At 26.5% G+C, this 18,615-nt stretch overlaps 4 protein-coding genes across 13 annotated transcripts in view; 2 read left to right on the top strand and 2 right to left on the bottom strand.

The window, feature by feature from the left end:
• The window catches only part of LOC127290535 (transmembrane protein 132E), a 45,968-nt gene extending 40,597 nt beyond the window's left edge, over nt 1–5,371 (bottom strand). For 2 of the 4 annotated variants that reach the window (XM_051319174.1, XM_051319170.1), the window contains exons 1-3: nt 5,120–5,371; nt 4,955–5,010; nt 4,201–4,787 (exon numbers count right to left, since the gene is read on the bottom strand). In XM_051319174.1, the coding sequence (XP_051175131.1) occupies nt 4,201–4,273 (73 nt within the window). In that variant the 5' untranslated portion in view covers nt 4,274–4,787; nt 4,955–5,010; nt 5,120–5,371. Of the gene's footprint in view, nt 1–4,200; nt 4,893–4,954; nt 5,011–5,119 lie in introns of those variants that run through there. The other 2 variants (XM_051319172.1, XM_051319173.1) reach the window with 2 other exon arrangements.
• Nucleotides 5,372–5,712: 341 nt separating this feature from the next.
• LOC127290538 (GATA zinc finger domain-containing protein 14-like) lies at nt 5,713–13,220 on the top strand. 7 transcript variants are annotated; one of them, XM_051319179.1, is made up of 6 exons: nt 6,377–6,621; nt 6,874–7,924; nt 7,999–8,639; nt 9,235–9,409; nt 9,659–9,795; nt 10,482–13,220. In XM_051319179.1, the coding sequence occupies exons 4-6, from the start codon at nt 9,235–9,237 to the stop codon at nt 12,696–12,698; spliced, it is 2,529 nt and encodes an 842-aa protein (XP_051175136.1). In that variant the 5' UTR covers nt 6,377–6,621; nt 6,874–7,924; nt 7,999–8,639; the 3' UTR covers nt 12,699–13,220. The 7 variants fall into 7 exon arrangements, with proteins under 7 accessions (XP_051175141.1, XP_051175137.1, XP_051175136.1 ...); XM_051319180.1 differs by having other exon boundaries at nt 6,376–6,621; nt 6,874–8,639; nt 9,153–9,409; XM_051319182.1 differs by having other exon boundaries at nt 6,874–8,639; nt 9,251–9,409.
• LOC127290552 (WW domain-binding protein 2) lies at nt 13,045–16,914 on the bottom strand. The gene is made up of 6 exons (XM_051319225.1): nt 16,567–16,914; nt 15,639–15,973; nt 15,412–15,564; nt 15,143–15,337; nt 13,556–13,641; nt 13,045–13,471 (listed from the first exon to the last, which is right to left on the bottom strand). The coding sequence occupies exons 1-6, from the start codon at nt 16,620–16,622 to the stop codon at nt 13,424–13,426; spliced, it is 873 nt and encodes a 290-aa protein (XP_051175182.1). The 5' UTR covers nt 16,623–16,914; the 3' UTR covers nt 13,045–13,423.
• Nucleotides 16,915–17,251: 337 nt separating this feature from the next.
• The window catches only part of LOC127290551 (zwei Ig domain protein zig-8-like), a 171,003-nt gene continuing 169,639 nt past the window's right edge, over nt 17,252–18,615 (top strand). The window contains exon 1 of the mRNA XM_051319224.1: nt 17,252–18,332. The gene's annotated coding sequence lies outside the window, so the exon portion shown is untranslated. The remainder of the gene's footprint in view (nt 18,333–18,615) is intronic.

The following is an 18,615-nucleotide window of genomic DNA, read 5'->3' as shown; positions in this document are numbered from 1 at the left end:
ACGTGCCAACGAAGAAGAAAAAAATGGGCCAAATGACTTTTACGTTCTTCTATTATATACAAGCTTCTCTTCAATATAAGAACCCTCTCGTTTTAACTCATTCCTTCACAAAAAAATTTTCAACGAAACACTTTTCTTTTTTTTTTTTTTTTTTTTTGAATATACAGAGAGTTGTAAAACATCACTGCGTTTCATCCCGCGAATTGAAAAATGATCTCATAAAATAGAAAAACGTTTATTGCCCACTGGCGAAAAGTGTTTTTTTTTTCATTTCAAAATAAAATTGAATTTTAAAAGGATTTCTTTGGATTTGGTTTTTTTTTCTATAAAAAGCAGATTTCTTTAGAAAATAGAAATTTAATGAAATTTCAACCTAAAAGAATAAAAAAACAAAGAATAGATTTGAAAGAATGAAGAAGATCTTTTTTCAAGATATGAGGATATAAAATTTAGAAATGCTTTCCAATTCTACATATGAAATTAAAAGACTATCGATTCTGACAAATTTTCAAGACAAGAAAGATTATTTTATGAGAATTTGGATTCCAGATGTGATATATTTATGATCTTTCAGATTTTCTATGTTTTATCATTTTATATATTTATGTTCTTTAAATAATTTTTGAAATATACTGTCTACATTTTCAAATATTTATACAAATTATATATGTAAATTTTTTATTTCCTTACGAAACATTCATCTTTTAAATTTTAATTTAGAAAATTTGTTTAATTTTTTTTAACTAATTTACATTCATATAACAAACAAAAATTCTAAAATTAATCCAAAAATAAATATTAAAGAAAAATTATTATATATGAAAATCAAAAATAGAAAGAATAAAATTTCCAGTGTTTTGGAATTCTAATTGCAATTAATTTTAAATTCGTGATACGAGAATATATATAAAAAAAAGAAATTTATACATAGTCTCTGAATTTTTAAATATAAAGAAAAAGTAAAAAATTCGACGTTGTTCAATTTCAAGGAAGACTTTTTCGATGACAGAGCCAAAAGCTTTCAAAGTGTTACTTTACGTGCACATATGCTAAGCACTCGCATAAAAGTCTTTTGCGTGAAAAACGTGCCCATTCAGTAGCTATTCGCTCGTAAAATTCAGAGCCACAAAAGCTTAAAAGGAAATGAGGCAAAAACGTGGAAACGTTTTCCTAGAGGGTTGATTCCTTAAGATTCGATGTCTTATCGGAACCTTCTGGTCTATTCTTTATTCCACAGCAGCCTTGCAATAAAAACTAATATATACCATATTATATTAAATTACGTTCATAAAACAAACTCTCACTCATTCATATATATATATATATATACGATAAAATTTACAAAATCAAAAATTTAAAAAAAAAATGCTTTTCAATTATTTAATTAAAAAAAAAATAATTACAAAAACTAATTTTCATTATGAAAGTAAGTGTGATAATAACAATTCAAGGATTAAGCTAATTTTATGTTAATTAACAAAACGTGACAATAAATTACTGGAAAAAAAGCTCTCAAGGGGAATTAATTTTTTATCCACAGAATACAAAAACAAAATCACAAAAAAAGCCGTGGAGATTTAAATTGAGAATTTTAATTATCTAATGCGCTTTTGAATACTGCGCTCGGGACTCGTTCTCGTAATTTACAAATAATTTAAAACACTGTAATTATTTTATTTGGATTGCTAAAAAAAGAGAGAAAGAGCTGAAAAAATACATTCAGCATCGAAATTTATTTGGAAATTCATTACCCTATTAAGTCCTGATGTACAAAAACTATATATATATATATATATATATATATATATATATATATATATATATATATATATATATATATATATATATATATATATAAATCAGCTAGAAATTGTGGTTAAATACCTTCTCTCTCTATTTCGTTTTATTTGGTTGAAAAATATTTACTTATCGACCACGGTTACGTGTTTTGTTCATTAGCAGCAGTGAATTCACTCTGCAACATATTTACACTGCACGATTTCCCAACATTTGACCAAAAGATCCACATCCTAAATTTTAACAAGGATATTGAATTCTTTCTTTTTTTTCAATGAAGAAATCAAACAATATACAAAAATACAAAATTTAATTTTTTACACAGCCTAGAGAATTCTTTTTATTTGAACCAAATATAATTTGTTTGAATTAAATAAAAATATATATTTGTCATAAATAAAAAAAATTTATTTTTGCTATTTTTGAATTAAATAAAATTTATTTGAAAATATTTACATATAGAATTTTTTTTTTCTAGAGTAAAATGAAAACAAAAAAATCCAATTTCTCTTTATATGAAATGTAAATTTGTCAAATTTTGAAAAATGGGAAAAATATTTCAATTTAAAATAAAATGAATGTAAATTTAATAATCGATTTTAAAAAAGAAAAAATGAGAGATATAAATATGTATAGTGAATTTCAGTTTTTTATTAAAAAATTTTTTGAAGGTAAAAATTAAAATTTTGATTTAAAAAAAAAAATTATTATTTAGTTCAAGTAAATCATTCTCCCTTGCTCTTCTTTTCAAAAATAGTCTAGACTTCAGCATCATTAAAAAATGATAAAATCCTGTAACAAAATTGGATCAATAGTCTTTATTTGCGGCCGCGCGCGGCTTCAAAAAAGATAAATAATAAATGATTCAGTTTGAAGGCAGATGTTTGTTTTGCAGATTTTCATATACGGTTAAACAGAAAAAGAAACTGAACAAAGAAAAGTACGTTTCATGAATGAATGATTTGAGAATAGGGCTCTTGATCTATGAAGTGGAAAGGGGGAGGGTAAGTTCGATATAGGGAGAGAGAGAGAAAAAAAAAGTAAGTTCTAATATTCATGCACTCTCTAGGGCTATTTGAAAACTCACTCTCTGATCAATTATAGATTGAGAAAGAAAGAGCTTTGTCTCTCTCTCTCTGATTTACGACTTATTTTTCTCCCCCCGATCACAATTAGTAACGTATTCATCATTTAATAATTGATTTTTTTTTTAAATCATTGTTTTATTTCATAATGATGAAATTACCCTCATTCAATGTTTTAATGGATTATTGAGAGAACACACAATAATTCAATTGTGTCAAGGAATAATAATTTAAATTTTTCCGATCTATTTAAATTACTTTTTTCAAGATGAAAACAAAAAGAAATAATTCTATTCTTATAATAATAAAACGATTTATATAATCATAAGCAGTGGGAAGAAGAATCTTGAATATAAACATTGATGAGAAGTTGTTTTTCAAGTTTAATTGCAATTTATATTCATGAATATCAATTGAGAAAACGTCTCAGTTGAAGTCAATTCAACGAGAGACAATCGTCTTTAGATGAAGTTGAAACTTTCGCAGTTTGCAACAAGTTGATGTCAAAATAAATTAAAAAAAAAAAAAAAACCCTAACATTTCATATCAATTATTAATATTGATTTTTCTTGAAAAAAATATCTTTTGAAGTAACCATATAGAAATGTGATATCAAAAAAAGTTTAAATCTCAAAAGAAATCTCCCAAGAATCATTTTCACAAAAAGTTCAATTTCTTGGACTTGAAAACGATTTAAATTTTAAAAGCCTCCAAGGAATATTGTATATACAAAGTTCGAATAAAAAGAATTGAACTTCTAAAATTAACTGAAAAAAAAGAGAACCGAGTGGGCTAAAATAAGTGTTTTCCACCGGAAAAGAAATGTTTTCATAAAAATTATCAAAATAGAAAAGTGTGAAAATGTCCTTTTTTTGTATTTATAATTTGTTACAATTTATTATTGTTAATTAAAAAATTTCGCTTTTATATGAGAAAAAAAACCATTTTAATCAGTCTCTGGGAAACTGGACCATAAACAAAATTTCTCCTAAAAGCAACTCAAAAAGAGTTTTAATAATAATCTCGATAAAAAAAACATCTTGAGTTCTCTGACATTAAAAAAAAAGAAAAAAAATGAAAACAAACCCGAAATGTCGGACATTGGCGACATCCTTGTCTCGAATAATAAAACGTGAATAAACAAGGGGGTAGAATGCGAGGAAACATCGTCTACATTATACAGGACACGATTTTTATACATCAAATATATAAAACAAAAAAAAAAGATAAAAACAAAATGTTTTTTTTTTTGTGAGACAAAATGAGGTATAAAAAAAAATGGTATAGATATGAAAAAAAAAGAAAACAACAAACTCACCGGCGATGGCAAAGAAGAAAAAGAATATCCACGACGTATCCATGAGTCGGCCGGTCGTGAAGCTGTGGTCCATCACGCGATGCACATATTAAATACTTTTTAATAAAAGGCTTGTTATCTACTGCACGCAGGAACGCAGGACGACGGCGCCGTCTAAAGAAAAACACGCGCCCTCCCAAGTTAAAACGTGTCACGCCGTGACCTCCGACGACGGTCGCGCTTCCTCGTTTTCCTTCACATATTTTCTCTACTTTCAAGGAAAATTTTTATCTCAAAATTGTACACCTTGACAATTTGTCCACACGATAAAAGTGAAATGATGATTGCGTTTTTGGAGTTGATATCACCTTTTTTTTTTCTTTTTTTTTAGTCGTTAGATTTGATCACTGTTGCAAGTGCACGATACATGAGTCTTGTCGTAGTCTTCTTCTGGGATTTTCTACACAGTGAAAAACGCGATTTTAGCTGCAACAGAGAGCTCTCAGCTCACGGACTCACGGAGTATTGACCGGCTTCATGGTGTGGTCTGGTGCATCCGAAGTGGGGGGATGTCCGGGGGGTATCAGACTGCGTGCGCAAGCCACCAACTTAAAAAGCAGAGATAAAAATCCTCCGTGATTTATATTAGAAAAAAAATAAATAAATAAATAAAAACTTGTTAATTTAACAATTAACGAATCCAAAAGAAATGTTTGTAAAATTTCTAAAATTAAAATTATTTTCATTTATTCTTTCAAAAATCTCAAATATTTACCATCTCCTGTTGAATGATTTCCACACTTACACACAAGAGTATCATTTTCAATATATCTATATATACAAAAAAAACTGATATTTATAACACATGTCAGAAAAATTGATATATAACATGAAAAAAAAATATATATTAAAATATTACATTAACTGTTGTAATTATTACCTGGAGTTTTTTTTAAATTCATTATACTTTTTACACAATATTGGTTGGAATGGCCGTTTTTTTTTAGGTTAGTTTTTTTCGCACTTTTTTTAACGGCATAAAAATATGATTTTTCATTTGTTGTTTCATTTGATTCTTATTCCACACTATTTAATTCACATGAAATATTGATATTTTAATTGAATATTCCATTATCATTGATGTATAATTAATAAATTATGAGATATTTTTCGTTAACGGGCAAATTTCAAAAATCACTTCAATCTTAAGATAGTTACTAAAGTCACCGTAGCATGGCGTTGATAAACTTGTCTTTCCTGTCAGTGCTACCAACATATTATCAAAAAAAACAACTTGAAAATATGAAAGAAAATCGTTTTAATAATTAGAAAATACAAAAATAGAAAATTAAAATAATAATCACAGCCATAAATTATAAAATATATGTAAATATTATATAAAACAAAGTTTAATTTATTATTATTAAAATTAAGTATTAGTATTTTTAAATATGCCTCGTAAATTAACCAATCAGAAATTATATGCGACGCGTGCGTATATGATTACTTCCGGTTTGTAGAATTTTAAAGTTTGTTGACATTTTCGACACTAACAATGTTTACGACAATTTTTAAAGTTTTTTTTAATAATAATAAGAAGTGAAAAATATGTTTTATTAGAAATTTAAACAAATGCTTTTATAGTAATCAACAAGTAAGTTATAATTTATTAATAAATTTAAATTTATTTATGAAAAACAAGGAAATAACAATGCTTGTTCTGTTCATAACCTTAAAAAATAATTCCCATATTTTAAAAATAACTTTGAAATATTTGACAATCGTTTAAGTAATAATTAACTTTTATTATTTAAAGTAATAATTTTCTAATTTTAAGAAAAACAATTTTACATTCTCATAATGCTCAGAAATTAAAATATTTTGTATCATTCTTTTCTCAAAACAATGTGTTTTTTACTTTATATTTTTAAATAGAATATGTTTGAATAGTATAATTTATTTTTTCATATAGTATATTTTTTTATTGACATTAAAATATATTTTTCGAAAATAATTATTTTTTTCTTAAATGTCTTAAATTAAAAAAGTACTTGAAAAATTAAGTTAGGAAAAAGTTTAATAATATCGCAAATATTAAGTTAAAATAATTTGAATATATACATACCTAACTAAATAGTTTCTCTACCAAGCCGAACAAGAATATACAATTGAATGAAAAATTGTAAACATATAGAAATAACTTTCCCGCCGCTATTTAAAGTCTGAGAGAAACTTGGAGACGTTTCATTTTTGGCCAGAGTTTCATGAAATTGAACAATCTAAGTTGTCGTCATTACTGTTCTCTTTTTCAGTGTGTGACAATAGTTCTTAGACACTCGGCACTTGCAATTTAGTTGATTTCGCGTCACACACGATGACAAATATCTTGAATGGAATTGGGTCTAAAACAAATGTCTTGGCTTTATGAAGATGTAAAAGCAGGTGTGTATTTTTTTTTTTTAATTTCATATTATAATATATCTAAAAATAAAAATCTAAAAATAAAACTTTTATTAAAATATAATTCATAAAATAGATCGCAAAATAACATTATAATAATAGATTTAAGTACGCAATATAATTTATAAAATTTGAAATAAGAGTTTTTTAATTTATATTTTAACTTTTAATAATAGTTTAATTAAGAATAGTTATTAATATAATTATTAATGCACAAATTTCGCTGCTTTGTAGATATTATTATGTTTGGAAGATTCTTTGAATTCGTTTAATTAATATGCAACAAGAACAAATAATAATTCTCATGATGATAACTGCAACGTCAAATTTTGTGAAAATCAAAGGATCTCATTCATCAATGAGATTAAAATTAATTAAAGAAATTGAAACAAAGGAATTGTTGAAATCAAATTGAAAGAACAAACAATAGGATTAAGTTACATGAATTAATTTATGTTTATTAATAATGAAAAGTTGTCTATTTTTGATAGAATATTAAAAATAACAAAAATTGCATCTATGTAATTCTTCAAATTCAAGTTTAACAAAACAAGGAAATATAAATAATTTAGAGGAAAAAATAAATGAAGAGAAAATAGACTTTATAAAAAAGTAAATAAAGAAGAAAATAGACTTAGAAAAAGTAAATAAAGAGAAAATAGATAAGAAGAAAATAAATAGAAGGGAAAATAAATAGAAAAATAAAGCGTAAAAGAAATAAAAATAACGAAAAATGATGGAAAAAATAAATAAATAGAAAAAAAGTGAAATAAATCGTTAAAAAAATCGATGATTACATAATATACAGGTTTCATCTTTTATTCGATAATAATTTTTTTTTCCCCCTTTTTACTATGGGAAACTGGGTGAATGCTAGTGCAGATATTTAAAAAACGGCCACGGACGCCTGGGAATAGAATCACTTTTCGACGGCACCTAGATTCAATTTAACGGAGCAGATTCTATGTCTATATACAAACACAAAATTCTTTAATTACGACGAAGAAAAATTCAATCTAACTTGATTATTGTTTTTTATATTTCGAAATTTGTTTTACTGGCTAAAAATAAATTGAATTAATTTTACAAGTGAAGATAAAAAATATTTTCGATTTTGTGAAAAAAATAATTGAGAATTATTTTCAATATATAGATAAAATCAATTTTTCAGAATTTTAAATATAGAGTTTGCTAATTAAGACAATATGAAATTTCAAACGTGTAATTGGGTCATACAATGTACTGGAGAATATCATAACTATATATATATATATATTGATAGAGGGTAAGTAATCGAATATCGGAAGTATCGAAAATAGTCATGAGTCATTAATAAACAGTGAACCCACATATTTGCAGTTTCAACGTTCCTAGAACGAATTTTATGGCTTGGATTGAAAACAAATTTTCGAATAAGAAATTTTCATATATATGAATTTACGATTATATTTGAACAAAGAAACAGTTCTTTTTAAATTTCTTTTTAAACATTTATGTATACATTCTTTGAGAAAGAGTGAAAAGCTTCATGCGCGGGGAGGCATATTTAAAAAAAAAAAGGAAATGAAAAATTGACCACCCGAAGATATTGTAGGGCCAAGAAAATGTATTTCACATACGACGTTGAGTGTTTCTTGGATAATTTTAGATTGAGAAGATAGCGACTTTGCCGCACATGAGAGAGAAAGAAAATTCAGGAGAGGAAATAAGATGGTATGGAAACCACCAGCAAGTGGGACGTGAAAGAAAAAGAGTGGAAGAGGTAAAAAGCGAGATGGAATGATGAAGTTTCGGGTGTGAGTATAGTCTCTCGTTCGCGCAGTTATGCCGATCAGCTTCGACTGTCTGTCGCCAATTAAATTATTATACTTCAAATTTATTAAATCACTGCGTGACAGAAGTGTTGTAAATCGAAAAAAATGTGATTGCTAGCCAATAATCCTTTTAATGGGTTATGATTAGTTGAAAAATTTTGTCAACAGCTATAAAAAAAATCCAGGGTAGGTGTTATACATATAAAAAATATAATTACAAAAATTTTAATTCAATGCAATTTGTATAAATTAACGAATTTATAAATAATAATTTATTATTTTCATAATAATTTTTGAATTCATTATTTTATAATTAATTTTTTATTTTAATTTAATTTTTATCATTAATGTAAAAATAGTCTATAAATAATAAATTTAATTGATTGAATTTAATTCAAATGTTAACAAATTAATTTAATTGACCTAATTTTATCAATCTAAATCAAATTTTAATTAATTAATTTAAGCAACTTAATATAATTTCGTTTTGTGTTAAAATTTCATAAAAGAAAATCGAAAATTGCATTGATTTAAAATAAAATATTAATAGACACAGGAAAAAATTTTGATTTTCAAAAGAAACAACATTCTTAAGAAAAATATAATTTTTCTTGAGATTTAAAGAGAGAAATTTTCTAAAATTTTTCATTAAAAAGGGAAAATTAATTTCAAAAATTTATAAATTGATAAAAATCATAGAAGCAAAATTGCCTCCAAAAAGGAGAAAAAAGAAATAAAAATGTTATTGTCGACATGAATGTGATTCTCGTACTTCATTAAGATGATGGCAGGAACAGGAGTGAATATATCAGGAGCTGGGATGTTGAGGGCAAGAAGGAAAGATATCAGTATCAAACCAAATAGAAGATTAGACAGAAAGTCTTCGCGTGGAATGATTTACGAAAATGAGGAACTCAGACTCCGAACTATTCATATCAATGCTGCAATCGAGCAAGGTAAAAGTAAAGGAATCGGAAAATTCAATGTAGAAAATAATTTTTCTTAATTTATTACAATTATAATAAATGATAAAAAAAAAGAGTTGAAACATAATTGAAAAATTATTTCCAATACAAAGAAAAAAAAATTAATTAAACGATTTCAAAAATAAATGTATATGAAAAATATAATAATTATTTAACAATATGAATAATAATAATAATTTTCTGATTTTCAAATAAAAATTAATATTATTTATTTTTCAGGACAAAACGATATAAAAAAATTGCGGAAAGAGAACGAACAACTACGGAGGGAAATATGGTGCCTAAGAGATGAATATGATAAATTAGAGGAAATCTTAAGGAAGCAAAAGAGTCATGATGGTAGCGATGAATGTGAGGTACATTGGAAAATTTTATTTTTAATATATTTGAATGACAAGCTTTATATGTGCAATAACTAATACAATTAGCATTAACATGATCCCATTTTTTACAGATTACATTAATTTAAATATATTTAAATTTTTGTAATTATTTCTTAAAATTTATAATTATAATTTTCAATTCATATAAGAATTGTTTTTTTTTTTTTGCAACAAAAATATTTGGTTGTAACAATATAATTTTCGTGTCGTTGTGATTGCTTTTAGCTTCATGTTTTTCAACGATTATTATTTCTATCCGCAAGAAGTGTAGTCACGCTGGCCCAGCGAGAGACTGGAACTACGAAAACAACTAAATTTCTGGGTCCCAAGCTCCCAAGGTACTTACAAATAGCTTGTAATATGCAATTAGACTTGCATTGCTTTTTATTTATTAGTTATAATAAATTTTTTTTTTACTAATTGCCAATTTACTAATTTATCAATTTTTAAAAAAGGAAACAATAGCATGTGATCCTAAAATTACATTCCGATTGGAAAAAATTCAAAATTTTTCATTTTACCTGCGACAATTTGTGTGAAAAAAAAATTGACACAGGTGACCTGACTCAAAACAATACCTAAAAGTAAATTTTTTGGTATTTTTGAAATTGAACTTAATCATATAAATAGAAGTCGATTTATTGGAGAAATGTTTTCAGAGTCGTTCAGAAGATAATGAAGCTTCACAATTAAGTAACTCTGAAAGAGGTGAAGAAGATATTAATGATGATTTTTTTGATGACGTCGATGCTGAAAATGATGACAATGAAACGATTTGTAATAATATTGACAATAATATTCAATGCGAAAACGATGACGACGACGATGATGATGATGATAATAATAATGATGATGATGAGAACGACGATAATTATAATGAAAATAATGAGGATAATGAAGATTACATTAATGTTGAAAATCGAGAACACAAAGAAAATAAAAAGGAAACAAAGAGAATTGACAACGATTCATTGAAAAATCCAGATATTCAGAAATTCGAAAAATCCAAAGAATCAGAAAAAATAAATAATAAAATTCAAAGAATCACTTCAGAAAAAATAAATAATAATCTAGATCATCTTCAAGTAGATTTTGATGGTTTGTCAATTGTCGACGAAGAAGAGGAACAAAAGAAAGGACGAAAGTACGATGACGATTTAACAGACTATAATGGAATTAATTCGACAAATTCAAAACAAAATTTATTTTCAAGTTCAATTTTTAATACCAATCCATTTATTTTTCCAAATGTAAATCATACATCATCACAAATTTTTGATTCTACATCGACTCCAAAATTAGATACTTCCTTATCAGAATTCAGTAATTCTAAACTCGCAAAATCGCCCAAACCTTCTGTTACATTTGAAAATCATTCACCAAATAAATTTTATCTAGATAGTTCTAGATTTTTTGCCGAAAGGAATCAAAATCACGTCAATTTAGAAAATCAAACTAGAAAAATGGAAATTTTCAATCCCAACGAAATTGAGAAAGGAACCTTATCACCTTTAAACGTAAGGCCAAAACAAATTTTCGCGCCTTTGAAATTTAATACTTCGCGAAAACTATTTTTTGCGAAACAATCGGCAAAATCACCAAATGATTTCTTTTCAAATCATTCACTGGAAAATGAAATAATCACAAAACAATTATCAAGAAACAATCAACAATCATTGATAAATGAATGTCAAGATAATAAAAGTAATGATAAAATTATTTCCAACAATGTAGTGATAAATAAAACACATGAAAAAATTTTTAATTCAGAAAAACGAAAATCCATCAGTTTGGAAAATTTGTTTCCCAATAAAATGCAAAATGAAACAATGAATAGTTTCAAATTATTCTCATCGTGTCGAAATTTAAATTCAGAAAAGAAAAATGTTGATTTTCTCATAAATAATGGAAATTTTCCAAATACAAATAAAAATTCACAAGACAATCCTTCAAAATCATTTAAATCACAATTGAGTGTTATTCTAAAAACTCCAACAAATATATTATCGAAAAAAAATTTACAATCACCATCAACAAATTGTCAATCATTGAATAATTTATTTTATCAAAATGGAAAAGAAATCACTCCAATAATGAACGATAATAATGATAATGAACATTATCATGGTTATCAAGCAACATCATTCGAAGGTCCTTTTCCAATAACATTACAAATTCCCTCAATGATGCCAATTGATGTTGATTATAAAAATATGCCCTTTTTAGCGAGAAAATTCTATTATCCCAATGAGGAGATGAAATTTGTTTACGATTCAATTCCACAAAAAATATCCGCTCACACACAAACACTTGACGAAGATATTTTACAGGAGTCCAATGTTGTTCGTGGTAAAAAGGATTTAATAAGAACAAAAAGTGAATCATTAAGCAAGGACACAAATTGTAGTCGTAAAAAAAGTACAAAAAAGGAGAAAATTGAGAAAAAATCGAATGTCGATCGAAGAAAACGTGATGTTTTAAAGAATCAAGTTTCAATATCATCATGCGATGAATCAGAATCGCCAAATGCAATAATTACATCATCAGGAACGAATTTTGATAGTCGGGAAAATAAACATGAAAGTCGATCGTCATCATCCGATGTGGATTCACAAAGAAAGGAACAAACACATCGTGTGTCAATTTATTTTAATTCAAAAAAAAGACCTTCTCTAACATCAATGAAGAGTACTCGAACTATGGAAAATTCCAGAAATAAAATCATTCCTCAAAAAGATCATTCAGATGGGAATTTAGGTGAATCAATAATAAACTCTGTTAATAGTAAAGAAATTGGTAATAATAAGAGACGAAAAACAAGTACGAGTAGTGAAAATGTTCCATGGTGCGCGTGTTGGGGTAATGGTTGTATTTAAATCAGTGACGAAAATCAAAAATTTATTCATATTTTTTTTTCTAAATTATCTGCAGTTCTTTTTACTAAAATTAATTTTTTTCGTCTCTGATTTAAAGAAAAAGAGTCATTCCATTTTTAAGGATCAAAGGCTGTACAATAGAAAGTCATGATTAATGACGTCAAATTACACAGAAAATAAATATAGTTAGTAAATTCTGCTCTTTTTATAAAATATAAAATAATTTTAATTTATAATATATGTTAAAAAAAAACTTGTGTTGAAATTTACAAAATAAAAAAAAAAAAAATTTGCAAATACTATTTTTCATTGAATACACGTTTTTTCTTTCTAAATAACTAACACATTATATCATTATATATATATTTAATACCAATCAAGATGCGCTAACATATCACATACATACTTAACTCTAAAACACTTAGAATTTTACCAAATAATAAGAGTAAAAAAATTGAAATTCATAATTTCATAAAACTTGAATAATAAATTGTGAACTTAAATCGTAAAATGTTGCAAAAATTGCAAATAAAAGAGAAATACATAGAAAAAAAAAACTATCATGGAATGTATAAAAAGTGTTTGCAAGTGAAGTGCTCGTAAAAAATAAATAAACAAGTATTTTTTTATCCCATTTAAATATCTAATACGAGAATTAAAACAAATGTAATATTAGATTTAAATCATCTTTAGCAGTCCTCCATTTTTTTTAAACTCTTAAAAATTCACTGGTCTTTCTTTGCTGACGCTTGTTGAAAACTAGGAGGACTTTCCTGGAAATAAATGTTATATTTTATTAAAACTGCTTCTTTACTTTATATATATTTAAAATTAAATTATTTTTAATTAATACTTACATAATATGCTGGAGGCGGTACATAAGCGCATTGAGGTTTATTGGGATCATAATAGGCACTTTGCGCAGCTTCAGCAGCCTTTGCATCTATTAGAAGAAAAAAAAAATTATAAATCACAACAAAATTCTAAAAATATTGTAATTACTTTCTAATTGTTAATTTTTTTTTAAATATATTGAAAGGGAAGACGATTCATGCGTCAGAAAATTGCAATTAATACCAATATTTGTGCATTAATATGTTTTTTTAAAAATTAAATTTGTCATTTAAAGAAATAATTATCTTTGTATTTTGATATACAATTTCTCAAGCATTTTTAATAATGATACAAATATGATGATAGAATATTATTGGAGGGTGTTGCACTAATCGTTAAAATCGATAAATAGCTTAAAAAAAAAAAATTTTTTTAATAAAAAACAAGAATAAAATTTCTCTAACGGATGAATAAATTCAATATGAATTATTTTATAACGTTTGAATTCCTATCTGAAGAAATTATTTTTATACGACACGTACCTGCGCACTATTTCCAGGTGATGCTGATCGTCTGCACATTATTTATAATATAAAATTGCAAAAAAATAAAAAATAATACTGTTCTTTATTTATAGCAGTGCCAAAAAAAGAAATTTTTTTAAAAAGTAAAATCACGATTTTTTAGCAATACATCCGTTTAGAATTAAATTCAAAACAAAAATCTATTTAAATTATTTCTTAAAATTTTCTTTTGTCATAGTTTTTATAGGTGAATTGGTTTTAAAGAAATTAAAAACCAAAAATCTTAAATTTAAATTTATTTTCAAAAAAAATTAAAAGGATAATTTAATTATAACTATTACTGTTAGTTCATACTTTTTATAAATAAAATTATAATTTTAAATATTATTATCATTTATTTATTTGGGGGAAATATTTTATATCGCAAAAGTATTTTGAAGCAAATTTTCTGATACGTGTCTTCTTTTTAAAAATAAAAATATAAAGTGTAGATAATAACGAGAAACTAGTTTTCAAATATACACACATTATTATATTTTATTATCCAAGCAAATTTTTGTTATATTTCTTTTCCTATAACAAATAGATTACTATTAAATAATAATTGATTAGCGAAATAATTAATAATTCCATACAGGATATTATATCGACAAGCAAAAATAGGTTGGCAATTAATTTTCAATAAGTAAAAAAGCCGAAAAAACACTACGCTTATTTAAGGAAAAATATTTTATAGTATTTAATTCGTTGTCAATTATTTCTTGAATAATTTTTTGTTTTAAACAATTTATCAATTAAAGCTTATAATCACATTATTTTAGTGGGTATTTTTAGAATTTCTGATTTATATATAGATAATAAAAATTTTTATCTTTGTAAACCTTTTTTTTATATTTAGTAATTTTGGTTATTTGTTATTATTTTACTATTTCTATAAAATAGTAACTTTATAATTTTTTTCTTTTTTTTTTTTTTAATGGTAAGGCCCATATTGCGGTTGTCCATATGGATTATTTTGTGGGTATGAAGTGTACGGTGGTGGATATTGTGGATAGTTATTGGATTGTCCATTATTTGGGTACACACCTGCTTGAGGAGTTTGTTGATTATTGTAATTTGGATTAGCCCAAGCAGGTGCTCCATTTTGATGTTGTGGTGTCCAACCTGGTTGTTGTCCCCAAGCACCATGTTGTTGAGGATTTCCTCCGCTCGCGTAACCTTGATATTGTGCATTTATTCCCGGATACGGTGGTGGCATATCTGTCATATAAACGCTGTTTGCTAAAAAATGGAATATTAATTAATAAATTTATTTTCAAAATTCATTTTATGTGGAGTTTCTTTTCAAAATTTACCTGGAGGAGCATCGGGAAAAACATTGGTTGGTGGTGACCAACCATAATATCCAGTTGGTGCTGCTTGATAAGCTGGAGGAGGTGCAGCATACCAATTTGAAGTTGGTGCTTCATATGGAGGTGGTGCATCAAATTGCGGACCATTACGTTGAGCTAAAAGAAAAATATTCAAATAAGAATTGTAAAAATTACATTAAATAATAATAAATAGAGAATAATAAATAAACCTATTGAAGCAGCTCTCAGCATAGCTTGTCCAAATTCAATTGCTCCGCCACTTTTGAAATAAAGTTTAAATTTGCATTCACCAACCCAATTTCCATTGGCTTGTGCTCGACATTTTCCTTTAATATAATTTGAACCAAAAACTGGCTGTTCAAGCTCAACTCCAGATAATGTGACAAATGGAAAGCTGAATGATTGCATTTTTTCCTTATGATCTTTGGCATTGAAAATCATTCGATGTGTAGTCAAATAAAGTCGTCCTTGTTTACGTCCAAGAAATTCCGGTTGTTCTTGTCCATGAAATTCCATGGAAACATTGTCACAGAAAAGTAAAATGCTAAAAAAAAATATGAAATAGAAAAATAAATAATTTGTTTCTATTATATTGTGTGCAAAAATTGCGACAATCTACGTCTGACAAGACTTGACGTTTATCGTAATTTAACAATTTACTTAATACATATGTTTCATTTGTCATTTTCATTAATTGTTAAATTGTCGTCAATTTTAGATGACAAGTAGTTAAAAATAGATTTTTATAAAACGAGAATTCTATTATTTTAAACAATCATATGTTAATATTAAATAACTTTTTACTTTCTCTCAATAATTATATTTTTATACAATATGACGCAATAATAATAATTACTAATTAATTATAAACTATTGTTTAAATCCGCATGACGACATTTCTAAAATTCTTGCATGAACCGGTAAAATTATTTTATTCCAATTATAGATTTTCAGAAAGTAATTTATAATAAATTTCTATTTTATCGAGAAAATTTTATTATCAATGAGGTAAAACAAATATCAAGTTGATAAAATAGTGCAGGTATGTACAAAATAGAAACGTCACAAGTAATCGGTACTATACATTTGACAATAACAAATAAAATGATGAAGATTTATAAATTTTTTTTTACATACCACTCTCCTGAATGAATAAGCACTCCCCCATTAGCGTGTGCAGTATTTAAAGACATCTTGAATGTCTTTAATATTTATTATAAATTCTTTTTAAATGTCCTCCTGATGTTTAACTCTTAATCCGCAGTATCTGTCAGCTGATTCATACTTCATAACGTCATCAAACTATAGAAGAGGGTGGGATTGCTACTGACAAAACTTTAAAAATACTATTTACCAATACTTGCACTGTACTGTCAAAAATATTTTTAATTATTTCATTTCAATTGAGAAAATTTATGTAATTCGTTGTTTATTAGAAAAGAAAAAAAGAATATGTAGTTAAGAATTTTTATATAAAAAAGCAGACGACAAAATATTATTACGTCAAGCAGGGTTGGGTTGCTAAATAAGTGAAAAAAAACAATCGAACATACGATGGATTTCGTCATACTAGAAGATTTTTAATTTTTACCACTTTATTAAAAATGATAATTTGTTAATGAATGTTAATAAATTAATCTTTTTTTAATTAAATAATTAATCACAATTTCAAATAAAGATCGATTAGTTTTCTTCGATATATCGAAAGCAATCGATATCCTCTAACTGCTTGCTCATTGGTCCTCCCGCTTAGCCAATGAGGTTATTGGGACTGGACTAGGGCCAGGCAGCGCGCGCAGCGCGTCAGTATGCTGTTAGCTTTCGGATGGGTAAGTAGTGTTGTAGTTTCGGACTTGCGATAAAATATTTTTTTTTAAGAGATTATAGTAATTAGCAAGATGAATATATTATTTACCCTTCCGGGCTACAGTTTGTCGAAGTTTATACCCCTAAGCAAATTTTATTACTCCATTATTCGTTCCGCCATTTTGTATACGTAGAGTTGCAAATTGGATTAGTCCAACTTTCATGATCGAATAGTATAGAAATGGATTAGTTCATTAGTTGTTCCGCCATTTTGTATTAGTCAAAATTTCGCGAATCGGATAAAAAGTGTTGAATTGGATTAGTCCAAGTTTCGCGATTCCAAATATAGAGGATTGGATTAGTCCATTATTAGTCGGTCCGCCATTTTGAATACGTAGAGTGCCAAATTGGATTAGTCTGAGTTTCGCGATTCGAATAAAAAGTGTTGAATTGGATTAGTCCAAGTTTTGAGATTTCGAATAGGATATTGGATTAGTCCATTAGTCAGTCCGCCATTTTGAACACATAGAGTGCCGAATTGGATTAGTCCAAGTTTCGCGATTCCAAATGGAGGATTGGATTAGTCCATTATTAGTCGGTCCGCCATTTTGAATACGTAGAGTGCCGAATTGGATTAGTCTAAGTTTCGGGATTTCGAATAGGGTATTGGATTAGTCCATTAGTCGGTCCACCATTTTGAATACACATCAGAGTGCCGTGGATTGGTCCAAGTTTCGCCATTTCAGATTCAGAGTGTTCCGCCATTTTGTTTTCTTGTTCAACAAAGTATGTTAAAAGTACAAGTTCGCGCGGTTTATTGTGTTCAAGTGCATCGTTTTTGTCTAAAAAATTATATCAAAAAATTCATTATTTAGAAGTCGTCGCGATTAGGGAAAATATGTCGTGCGGGAGTGTAATTATTACTATTTATTATTATTTTTTTTTGTGTGTGTAGTGCAATTAAAAAAAAAATTCTTTTTAGTTTTTTCGTTAAAATAAAGTGTGTGTTCGTGTTTGTGATCAAGATCAAAAGGACATCATGTACTCAGTCTAATTATTCATCGGCTGTCTCCTCGTATCGTAGAAATTCGCCAATGGTGAGTTTTTAAAAATTAATTAAAACTTTTTAATTTATTTATTATAATTAATGTTCTTAAATTTGTTTAAATTTGTAATGTTTTTCAACAAAAAATTATCGAATTTATCCTTTAAATTTGCTACTTTTTGAGAAAAAAAAATATTGAAAGATTAATATTATAACCATGTGATAGAAAAGGACAGATTCTTTATTTTTACGTATAAAACGTAAATGTTAAATTTCTTTTACGAGGTCGGTAAATTACCATGTTTATCGAGAGCCATCTTGCGGGAATGCGTGAA

This window comes from Leptopilina boulardi, unplaced genomic scaffold (assembly GCF_019393585.1).
Source record: "Leptopilina boulardi isolate dan_hultmark-lab unplaced genomic scaffold, ZJU_Lbou_2.1 LbouV2_70, whole genome shotgun sequence".
NCBI classification, from domain to species: domain Eukaryota; kingdom Metazoa; phylum Arthropoda; class Insecta; order Hymenoptera; family Figitidae; genus Leptopilina; species Leptopilina boulardi.
The sequence above is the reverse complement of the archived record's forward strand: the minus strand, read 5'-3'. Positions and strand labels throughout refer to the sequence as shown.